The 11,257-nt window shown below is 58.5% G+C and overlaps 1 protein-coding gene across 3 annotated transcripts; it reads right to left on the reverse strand.

The window, feature by feature from the left end:
• Positions 1 to 5,030: 5,030 nt before the first annotated feature.
• Positions 5,031 to 10,185, reverse strand: CISH (cytokine inducible SH2 containing protein). 3 transcript variants are annotated; one of them, XM_037128592.2, is made up of 3 exons: positions 9,859 to 10,185; positions 6,820 to 7,028; positions 5,031 to 6,579 (listed from the first exon to the last, which is right to left on the reverse strand). In XM_037128592.2, the coding sequence occupies exons 1-3, from the start codon at positions 9,876 to 9,878 to the stop codon at positions 6,047 to 6,049; spliced, it is 762 nt and encodes a 253-aa protein (XP_036984487.1). In that variant the 5' UTR covers positions 9,879 to 10,185; the 3' UTR covers positions 5,031 to 6,046. The 3 variants fall into 3 exon arrangements, with proteins under 3 accessions (XP_036984487.1, XP_053525498.1, XP_036984488.1); XM_053669523.1 differs by lacking the exon at positions 9,859 to 10,185 and adding an exon at positions 8,538 to 9,845 and having other exon boundaries at positions 6,820 to 7,032; XM_037128593.2 differs by lacking the exon at positions 9,859 to 10,185 and adding an exon at positions 7,383 to 9,838.
• Positions 10,186 to 11,257: the final 1,072 nt, after the last annotated feature.

The raw sequence follows: 11,257 nt of genomic DNA on the forward strand, positions 1-11,257 counted from the left end.
CAAGACAGGAGAAGGGTGGGGGTCCAGGGGCAGTGAAGAGTCCAGGTCTGGACACTAGGAGCCTGGGTGACCATGACCAAGGCTGTTCACACTGCTGGCCAGCAGGCGGTAGGCTCCAGTTTAAGAACTCCAGGGTGAGGGGACAGGCTCTCTGGCCTGGAATTTGAGCCCCCGATGACAGCTTCCTCCCTGGTTGACTATAGATAAGCTACTTTGCCTCAGTGGGTCTCAGGCTTGCATCTTTGAAATGGAACAGACCTAGAGGCACCTGCCCAGCTCCCCTCCCTCACCTGTAACTCACCTTTGAGGGTACAGGCCACCGAGGGATGGGCAAGTAACCAGCCTGAGGGAGACCCTAAGCAAAGGTAGCAGATGGCCTAGTCTGTCCTGGAGCTGGAAAAGAAGTTGCTAGAAGATTGGGCTGGACTTGCCTTCACGCCGATCCACACAGAGACCAAAACCAACGGATCTATTCACCAGGGCTAGAACCCAAGTCCGTGGGTGGCAAATGATGCTGGAGCATGGAGGGCTGGACTGGGAAAACAGTGGCAGAGCTGATGGGGTCAGGGGCTGCTTAGAGGCCCAGAGAGTTCCAGCCCAGCTCCCCTACAGCCCCCATGGGGACCTCAGGGGACACCAACCACTTTCCCGTCCACCTCTCAAATGGGATTAAATGCGTGGACAAGGAATAGATACAATGACAGCTGCAGCAGCTGGCACATTGAGCCTTGTCAGGCTTTCCTGAGCGTCACCTCCAAAATCCCCCTGGGCCTCCCATGTCCCCTCACGCTCCTTGTTTCACAGTCAAGGGCCCATCTGAATTGAGTAAGATGGAGGGAAACTTCCCAGAACCAAGTGCACACACAGCCTGCAGTGCAGACTGGAGGGGTGCCTGGAGTAAAACCAGGTGTGGCAACATGTTAGAAAGACAAAAGCTCCAGGGGCCTCCTCTCTCTCCAGTCTTGGACGCTGGAACCCTAACCTGCTGCCCCAGAGTGACTGTTGGAGTGACCTGTTGGGCAGCCAGCTGTGGAGCCAGCTGAAGCTGGGGACAAGCCCCACACCAGGCAGCCAGGGGTCAGGGGGAGGACACATTCACAAGGAGAGGTGATTGGGCTTCTGGTAAAGCTCGATCCTGCTTTCCAGTGAGACTGGCCCAGCAGCTTGGTGTGCAAGGGCTGCCTAGGCCCAAAGGGCCCCCTTCTCCTGGAGGAGGGGGCCTCTGGGAACCCCCTAGGACCCTCCTGCCTTCTTCCAGGCCCATGTCAGGCCCTTGCCGCTCCACCTCCCTGTGCATGGCTGTGCAGGGCTGGAGGCTCCCCCGAGACTGCAGCCCAGCCACCCACACCTCCAGCCCCCTTCAGACCTGAGTCCACCCTTTGCCTGCAAGGCCTGCTCAGCCAGCAGATGAACAGCCAGGCCTTGGTGTGGGGACTGATGATTTCGGGGTATTGGAGCACTCAATGATTGTGGTGAAATGTCCCAGCAGGAGCTTTCACTGGCTTGGATGGCCACGTGGCATCTCTGTCCCCAAATTTGCTCCAGAGGAGTATTGAGTCCAGGGAGGCACAGCACCTAGGACTGAGCTCCACCTCCCCAGAGCCTGGCGGAATCCTCCAGGTCCAGGCTCCAGCCCTGGCCCTTGCCCCCTCCTCCAGGAAGCCCTCTTGAATTGACCCACCCCCTTCTGCCTACCCTCAGCACCTCCTGAGTGCCAAGGCTTTGGCTTACTAGTTCCTGGGAGGCAGAACAGAGCTCCCAAGCCAGAGTTTGAACCTTGGTTCTGCCCCTGACAAGATGTGTGACCCTAAAAGAGCCACCAACTTTCTGTGAGTCTTCACTCTTCGGCTGTAAGTGAGGGCAACCTCTGCTGGTGTGCAAGTCTGAGGTGAGAACTCAGTGGGGCGTGGACCCAGCCCAGGGTTGCCAAGCTGCAGTGTCCACCTTCTCCCTGCCACACTGTGCCCTGCCATCGCCCATACAAGGGGGGCCCCAAAGAGCCCAGAACTTCTTTGTAAAAAATTGTGTATTTATTTTACATGTTTAAACTTCCATCACCTTCCACGTACTCTCTATTTGTTGCAACACTTTTACATCTCTCAGAACAGTTCTTGAACTCATCAATTTTGAAGCCTTTTAGTGCTTCTGCCATTTTTTGTTTCACCTCTTCCACATTGGCGAATGTTTCCCTTTAAGGACTTTTTTCATCCGGGGAAACAAAAAAAAGTTGCTTCAGGAAAGACTGGGTGCATAGGGAGGGTGGGGCTTGGGGATCTGGCGGTTTCCGGTCAAAAACTGCACAACACTCAGCATAATGTGGTCAGGTGCGCTCATAAGTCACCCATCATGAAATGGACAAACACATTGAAAAAGTCTTAAAAAAAAAAAAATTTACTGAAGCCGAACCCATCCTCTCACAACAATGCCAGGTGGCATGCTGATGCAGATGGGTTCCTAGAACACCCACTTAGTGGGGGAAGCCTGTACTACAAGAAGCCTGACTTGTAGAGGATAATTCTGGATTTTCTTGGGTCCCCCCTCACACCTCTCAGCCTCCTTTGGTGTCCTGCCCCCAGGTCCTCTGGGGGCCATCCCCAGCCAGCTGACAGGTCTGCCCCTTAGAAAGGAGCATCAGATCGGAGCATTTCCCTGCTAAACACTCAAGAGGTGCTCGGCCACACCTTGTGCCCCCTCTGCCCTGGGCAGCCATTTCTCCTCCTCACTCCTGTTGTACCGGGTGTGGACCTGCTCAGGGCTAGTGCACTGGCAGCTCCTGCCACCTGGGATGTCCTTGCCCTAAGATGTTGCATAGTGAGCTCCTCCTCTTTGCTTGGGTGTCCAGACTCAGGGCCACCCAGCTCCAGAGCTTTCCCCGAGCCTCTCATCTGCAGCAGCGCCCCTACACCCAAAGCCACTCTGCCCCATCCTCTGCTTTGCTTTATTTACTCTCCAAACTTGTCCTGAGTGCCCATTAATTCACTTGTCTGTGTCCCCAGGGCCTAGGTGGAGTCTGGCCCAGTTGGTACCCAAGGAGCATGTGAGCTGATAAAAGACTTAATTGGTGAAGGGTCTCCATCAGTCGTTGTTAGTGCTGGTGTGCCAGGCCCAGAGCTCCTACCAGGTGCCCCCTCCTTCTCCCCGGCCAGTGCTGGCGGGCTGTGCCCCTCTTACTAGTTCAGGGCCACCCAGGGGTGACTGCACTGACCAGAGGCTTTTCCACGTCTGTTAAACCGGGTCTCTGTCTTGGGTCTGTGATCCGAGGACACAGATTCCACAGTCCCTGTTCTCGGCATCACTCACTTCACTGAGAGAGAGGGAAACGTGAAAATAAGATTAAAGCATAAAATTACTGGTTCAGAAGTAGCTGGAAACTCCTTCCCAGATTGGGACCCTAGCTTGTGCGGAGGCAAGGGTGAGGGGGATGGGACCCTGCTGGACAGGATAGTGGCTGCAGAGACCTTAGCAAGGAGGGACTTGGGGATAGAACCATCATCCAAGCGCAATTTGCCTGAAAGCGGCCAGTTCTCACCATCCCACGTAGCAGTCCAGGGGCAGGTGGGCAACTGAGACCCCTCAAGGATAGCTCTGCTCTGTGCCTCACTTCCTCAGCCAGTGACTTGCCCCTGTGGGCCTCAGTTTCCTTATTTTCAGAGGACGGGTACTAGTTAGACCCACTCCCAGGGGTGTCCTGAGCACTGAAGGAGGTGTGAAGTCCTGTCCACTACCAGCACCCGCGGACACACTGAGATGTCTCCCCTCTGTTGGCAGTGAAGTTCCTGGGCTCCCTCTGGTCACGGCAGCTTTCTGTCCAGGCCACTGCACCAGGTGGGGAACAGCCTCCCTTTGGCCACTGCTACCCACCCACCAGGTGACTCAGATCTGGGGGTAGAGTCCACAGAGGGGTCACCACAGACATTTTTGGAGTCACCAAGGCACTAAGATCCAGGCCGAAGCAGTAAGACACTTCCTACATCCCTGGCAGGGCCATGGGGACCCAGAGGAGGTAGGTTCTCAGGCCCTGTAGCCAGCAGTGCAGGAGGCACCACTCCCAGGAAAGAGCCTTCACTTGCCCCCGCTCAGCTGAAGGGCCTAAGGACCTCCAGGACCTTGCTTTTTATCCTTTCCTGCCTCCCTGTCACCCCTCACACCTTCCTGCTCTCAATCAGCCAGCACTGGCCTCCTCAGGTCTGGCCTCCTCAGGCCTGCAACTTCTAATTGTCTAAAGGCTAAGAAAAAGGGGCGGTGAGCACTGTCTGTAAAATAAGGGTTGGACGACTGAACGAGGCTCAAAGCTTTCCTGTGACACATTGGAGTGAAGGGGCGGAACACGGCAAGACCAAGTGGGATGGCAGGTGCCTAAGCGTTCCAGAGTCAGAGGGCCAGACAAGGGCATGTTTCCATTTTAACTGCTCTTCTCCCCACTTTGGTGTTCGGGACCCTGAGCAAAGGACAGGGTCCCCCAATACCACCTGCCCCAACCTGAGGCCAGACCTGCCTGCCAGCTCACTGACCACCATCCTCAACCCAATAGACCTGCCCCACGGTGTGAAATGACCCTTCCGCGGGCCTCCTGGTGGTCGGGTACAGGAGCCTCCTGGTCACGCCCTGGCGCCTCTGCCTCACCGTACCTTCTCCCCAGGCTCACTGGCCAAGCCTGCCCTGACCACTGGCCTCACCACCTCAAAACACGCTGTCACCAGAGATGGTCCGCAGCTCCCATCCCCCTAGAATTCTCTGCTTTTAATCTTTAATTGGCGCCCCTCTATTTTAGCATGGCAGCTCTGTCGCTCCTCTGCCACCACCCCCAAGCCAGCGGTGACCTGGGCGATGACCCTGCAGACCCTTACCTCCTGCCTCCCATCCTCCCGGGGCGGGGGGGGGGGACAAGGAGGAACGAAAGGCTGCATCCTGTCCCCTCCACACTGTAGTGGGCCCCTGGCAGGGCCTGCTGAGCCACATCAAGTCCCTGGGCCTCGGCAGACCCAGATGTAAAGTGCGACAATGACAATAAGATCAAAGGGGACACAGAGTGTACAGAGCTCAAGAGGCCCCACTCAGGCCTCCACGAATGAAAGGCACGATTTTATTGTCATTACAGAAAAACCAGTGGGAGAAAAAAAGACTACCAAACGGTTTTGTTACAATAATTATTTTATAAAGTCTTATCAGACATGTATTTCTTTCCCTCTCTCAGGTGGCAGGCACACCTTCCCAGGAGGAAGCAAACCCTGCAGCTTGGAGCCGCAGCCCCTGCCCCCCGGGTCTGGCCCTGTGAGGGTGCAGCTCTGCAGGCTGTGGGTGCAGGGGCTGCGGCTTTGGCTCCACCTTCTCGTCCATTCTTCCGCCCTCCCAGAGCAGGGCCTGCGCGGAAGGGGGCGGGCACATCCACAGGTGGGGGGTCAGCACCAGGACAGCCACAACTGCCTCAGGTCCAGCACCCGGTCTCGGGATGGGGCTCTCCACAGGGAGGAGCCAGAGAAGCTGGGGTCTCAGAGCACTCAGGGCTCAGGGGAGAGGTGGGGTTGGCTCACCCTGAGACCAACCCCTGGAGAATAAATAAATAAATACTGTAAAACTGTGCAGTCCCCGGCCTGGCCTGCTCTCCCACCAGGGGACTGTCACTGTCAACCTCAGTTCCTCTGGCTTTGATCCTCCCTAAGAAACTCGGGTTGGAAGGAGGGGCCCGCCCCACCCTGCGAACTGAGAAACCAGGGCTGGCAGAGTCTCTACAGTTCGGGAAGCCACGGCAGGTGAGTGGGGGCCCACAGGTGAGACAGATCCGGCCTGTCTCCCTCTTTTTCTGACACAGGGCTCACCACCGTGGAGCCATGTGGGAGCTGGCGCTTGGCCTTCAAGTTGTTAGGCCTTCAACCTCCCTCTGTACCTTGTCCCCAGCCTCACTCCTGCTGCCTCTTCCTGGTCCAGCTGCCAGAAGGACATGGGTGCCAGGATGACTGGAGGAGGGACAGAAAGAGCCCGAGTCCAGCTGGGGCCAGGGTCCCCTCCAGAGGACGGCTGGGTGAGGCGAGGAGGCTACGTGGCCAGGTCAGAGCTGGAAGGGGTACTGTCGGAGGTAGTCGGCCATGCGCCGGGGCAGCGGCAGGCAGTCCACGTCGGTCACCAGCCGGTTGATGACCAGGCGGCACAGGTGCTGCAGGCTGCGGGTGCCGCTCCTGCGCACGAAGGGCTGCACCAGTTTTAGGTGCACAGCAGTGGCCGCCGGGGTGGGCGGAGCCAGGTCGCCAGGCACGTCCTCCTTAGGGACAGGCAGGGCTGGAGGCGGCGCAGGGTCCGGGGCATCGCCTCGGGTGTCGGCAGCACAGGAGGCCACATAGTGCTGCACGAGGCTGACGACGTCTGGGAAGGCCAGGATGCGCGGCCTGGACAGGCAGTTGGAGTCCAGGCGGAAGCGGGAGTCGGCGTACTCGATACGCACGTTGGTGGGGCCACGGGTGGTTTTGACTGACAGTGTGAACAGGTAGCTGGGGTGGGTGCTGTCACGTACTAGGAATGTACCTTCTGGCATCTTCTGCAGGTGTTGCCGGGCCTCGCTGGCCGTAATGGAACCCCAATACCAGCCTAGGCAAGTGGTGGAGAGAGGACCGAGAGATTGGTCACAGTGGTAATTATTGGGGGGTACCAAACCAAAGCAGGGCGGCTCTGTCTCCCACTTCTCACCTCCCTGGGAAGGGCTGTCCCTCCCCCCACAGACTCTCCTGGGCAGGGCTATGCCTCTCACTCAAATCAGAATCAAGAGTCAGAGCTAAGCTTCCTCGTTCAGACTTCTTGGGTTAAAGGCTGCTCCCTCCTCAGACTCACCAGATTCCCGAAGGTAGGAGAAGGTCTTGGCTATGCACAGCAGGTCTTCCTCCGGGTCTAGCGCCTTGGGCTCACTCTCTGTCTGGGCGGGGATCTCCTCTGCCACCTCCTCCAGGACGGCCCCAGCAGGCAAAGGCTGCATAGCTGGCTCAGGCTGGGCCCACCGGGGCCTCTGCCCCATCTGATCCACACCCAGAAAAGGACAAGGTCTAGAAGGGAGTGGGTGGGCAGTGAGTGGAGACCCTGGCTCTCTCAACTGCAGAGCTCCCCTTTGCCCCAGACTGGCTACATGACTCCAGACCCTCTCACTATGAGCCTCAGCTTCCCGCAGGCCCATCCATGGGCTCAATGAGTCCAGCACCCCTCCTCCCACTTATCTCAAAATTCGCCGTGACTGCTTCCCCCCCACATGGGCTTCCTTTTGAAAGAGACGTCTCCACCCTCCTGCATTTGTTGAACAGTAAGTGATCTCTCTCTCTCCTCCCTCTATTTTGCACCAATCAAAACCACAGATCATTCCCTATAGACATTTCTAACTCGCAGTGGCCAGCTGGCGTCCTCACCACACTGACGGGATGCAGTGCAAAGACGTCTCACACTGGTGCCCTCCTGGCTGAGGTGAGCTAGTTAAATGCACTGGCCCAGTTGAGCAATGGGAGGGACTCAGCCCACAGTGGGCAGAGCTTAAACAGGTCAGTGTCCGATCCTGCTCTCTGCTCCTCCCAGCTCAGGGTTCCACATGGGCAGCGGCCTCTAAAGGCTCTGGCTTGTCCCACCTCCCATAAACGTGAGCTCTTGACGGAGGGCAAGGTACTCGTGCCCATCCCAGGTCCCACCCTGGCAAGCCAGCCCTGCTAGGCTCCACGATCCCCAGCAAAGCTGGCTCTTCACCAGAACTGTCCCCACCCACAATGAGGGGTCCTACCCCGCCAGACACAAGGGCTTCAGCCACACTGTACCCTCAGCGGGCTAGAGTTGCAGTGATAAGCTAGTCCTCACTCGAGCGGTAGCTTCTCTCTAGGGGAACCCCACCCAGCATGGTGATCCTGGGCTTCCTGGGAGTGAGGGGCATGGCCCTGGTGCCCAAGGAGCGGACAGCTGGTCCTCCCTCATTGCTCACAAAATGCACCCTTAGGCTTCTGCTCTGGATCTGGTTCCCCTCTGGTCCAAGGTAATGAAACCATGGGCCCAACCCTTAAGAAAAACTTATAACCCAGCCATAAAAGCAAAGGGTGTCACATGGGAGGCAGGGTCTCCCTGCTCCTGAGCCGACCCTGCCAGGCCAAAGGAAGGAGTAGGGAGGACGGCGTGGGTCACCAGCGCCAGATACTGCTTGGGAGGCAGGAAGAGGTGGGCAGGAGCCAAATCCAACAGTGAAGGTCAGGGATGACCCTTAGAAGACTTACACAAAGAAGGGCCCCTAGGTACTCATGAGCAGAGGGGGCCACAGACCCTGGCACACCACACCTGCCTAATCCTATCCCATACCCATTCTGGCTGCACTGTGAGGGCTCCGCAACCCCATTCGGGGAGCCGAGGCTGGGTTCCCAGGAGCTGGCTGGTGGCCTGCCTGTCCGGCCTCAGAGATCGGCTCAGGCCGGGGAATCTTCCAGCCTGCTAGGCAGTTAGCCAGTCAAACTGGAGACTCTGGGGGTGGCCACGTCCGGGCAACTTAGCAGGACACACATGGATATGGGCGACTCTAGGGCTGACATGGTGTCTGGGTGTGTCCATGGCTGTGTCATCTGCACAGCGGGGGCGTTGGCTGCTGTGTTCCAGGTGTGGATGGCATATATGTGTGTGTGCCTGCTGTGGAACCCAGACTTTGAGTCCGGGGGACACATGCCAAGGAGGCAAACTCAGCCCTGAGGGGGGACCCCTCCACAGAGCTGGCAGCTCAAACCTACAGTTGGGAGTCCCTGACCCAGGAGGGCCCTGCTGGCCTGTGCTTGGTATGTGTGGAGGTCTTAAGATCTTGCTCCCTGACATCCAACACTGGCCCCGAGTTTCAGCTGAAGCAAAGTGAAAGAGAGTGTGGGACCCTGGAATTGGGGTGGCGGAGGGGGCCACTCTGAGGAAGGCAGTGATGGGGGGAGGTATTTAGGAGCCCTAGAATTCAGAGAGGAGGGAGATGCCGGAGACAATCCAGGAGAAGTATAGAAGTACATTCATCCTGGCGCCCCCAGGTCTCCTCCCAGGAAACAGGATGGCTCAGAGCAAGGTCAAGGGGCACTTCAGCCTTGCCTCACCTTCTGTCCTTCCCACTGGGCAGCACCCGGTTCTGATCACAGCAGCCACCCAGCCACCCAGCTCTCTCTGGGGATTTCTCAGCTGTGAGATCAGTCTGGAGAGAGTCAGACCCCTTGGCTGAAGTGAAGGTGAGGCTGAATCTCTGGCTGAAGGAACGTGCCAAGAACATTCAGCTAAGGCCAAGACTGTCTTATCGGCCCCACCCCACCCCCGCAAGTCTTTGGGAAACTTGGAGAAGAAAAGCAGGATCCTGGACTGGGCTGAGGGGAGGGGTGAGGCAATTGTGGGGGTGTCCCCGACAGGACCAGGACAAACCCAGGCTCTCCCAAGAGCTGCTGGTCAGCAGATGCCACCCTGAGGAGAGGCAAGCATGTCAGGGAGGTTCCCTAAAAGAGACTAATTGCTAGCCGGTGGCAGGAGAGGGGATGACCAGACAGAGAGGGGCAGGGGCTGGCTCAAGATCACCAGTAGGCCCAGTGCTGGCAGGCTAGGGTAGAGCGCTCTGGGCCCAGAAGGGAATCTGGGCAGATGAGCCACGTCTTCGAGGATGCGCCGCCACTGGCATCTACCTGCTCCAGCCAGAACCCAGGCTTAGCCCACCCTCTGTTCCTCCGGTCGCCAGCCGACCCCATTTCCCCACCCACAGTTGTCACCGTTCCCTGTTGTCACCCCCGATGTCCTGCCACCCTCGGTCATCTCGAACCCGGCTAGCCCTCATCCCCGGCGGCTAGCGCGAGGCCCGTACTCTCCCTTGTCTCAGGTCAGGGGCGGAGGACTGCGCTGACTCACCCTTGAACGCAGAGGACCATGTCCCGGCAGCGGCGGCGGCAGCTCGGGAGCTGGGGCGCGGCCGGCCGGCGGCGGCTGGAAGGGGCCAAGGGAGCGCAGATCGCGCTCTCCGGGCGGACTACCGGGACGCACTGGCGGCGGGAAGTGACTGAGAGGCGGCGCGCCGGCGAGCCGGGAGAGCGCGGGGGGCGGGTCAGGAGGACGAGGCGGGGCCAGAGCCCTAATCTTTTGTCCTCCGCGTCCCAGCCCTTCCCGGAAGCGACGTCTTCCTAGAACCGCGGGCGGTGCAGCCGGGCGGCGGAGGGGCGCGGGCGGGGGCTCCGGCTCCCGCAGCGGCGGCGAGGGGACCTCAAAAGGAAACACCTTTGACAGATTTCCAAGAACTTTCCAGGAAAATGAGGCGGGGCCCCGAGCGCAGACCAATCGCAGCGCAGGAGGCGGAGTCCAGCGGCAGGGGTGGGGGGGTGGGGCCGGGTGAACTTGCTGGGCCGGAGCGTGACCTAGACGAAACTAGGGAAAGACCCGATTTGGAGAAGGCCGGGGAGGGGCAGGGGCTCTGCCGACCGGAGTCCAGACTTCCTTCGGGCACTTTACTTTGTTGGGGTTGGGCGTCCTTATTTCTTGGTGGATGACAGCACGTGGGCGGGGTCACACCCCTCCAAGGCGCTCTCCCTGGGGCGCAAGTGCCTCTTCTGTGTCCCATTAGGACCTCGGGGCTCAGTGTGTAGGGGGGAGGGGAGGGGAGTGGCATGGAGTGGGGTTTGGAAAGGGATGTGTGGGAGAGGAAGGGTGAGGAGGGAGGTCCCAGATCCAAGCAGGTCCACGCAGGCAAGCCTGAGGCTACCACAGTCAAAAGGAGCCAGGCAAGAACATCGTCTCTGAAAGCGTTTGAGGAGAAGGCATACGCCCCAATTTTTTGCACCTGGCAGGGCCATCCAGCCTCCACCCTGCTGGCCTCTGGCCTCTAGCCTGCCCACCGATTGGGGAAGAAGTGACGACCCACTTGGAAGGGCCAGTCAGCCCCCACCTGACTCCACAGGACAGCCCACTTGGTTTTCTGGGCTGATGGGTCTTAAAAAAAATCCAGAAGTGAAACCTGGAGCTCCAAACATCTGAGTTACCTGATGAAGAGTGATAAAGGGAGAGAGACAAAGCAGCGACACTGGATTCCATCCAGGCGGAGCACTTGCTTGATTTGATCCTCAACAGCTGGTATTGCCCCCATTTTGCAGACCTGGAGGCTGAGCCCCAGGGAACAAAATGCTTTGCTAGGAAATAGCAGGGAGGGAGTTTGAGCCCAACTCTGAATCATGAGTTCATGCTCCTGCCCCTGACCTTCTCCACCTTTTCCCAGTTCACTGGACTCACCAGAGAGTATGTTGAAAGACCGTAGGAGCTA

Source organism: Artibeus jamaicensis, unplaced genomic scaffold, assembly GCF_021234435.1.
Source record: "Artibeus jamaicensis isolate MK-2021 breed Jamaican fruit bat unplaced genomic scaffold, CSHL_Jam_final contig_519, whole genome shotgun sequence".
Classification (NCBI taxonomy): Eukaryota; Metazoa; Chordata; class Mammalia; order Chiroptera; family Phyllostomidae; genus Artibeus; species Artibeus jamaicensis.

What these genes read in the sequence shown, in the direction of transcription:
- CISH (XM_053669523.1), bottom strand. Translation starts at nt 8,808, where the DNA reads ATGTCAGGGAGCAAGATCTTAAGACCTCCACACATACCAAGCACAGGC. An exon ending in AGCCATGGACACACCCAGAC is followed by an intron (nt 7,033 to 8,537) that starts ACCATGTCAGCC and finishes ACCCACTCCCTT; the next exon opens with CTAGACCTTGTCCTTTTCTG. An exon ending in CTCCTACCTTCGGGAATCTG is followed by an intron (nt 6,580 to 6,819) that starts GTGAGTCTGAGG and finishes CCACTTGCCTAG; the next exon opens with GCTGGTATTGGGGTTCCATT.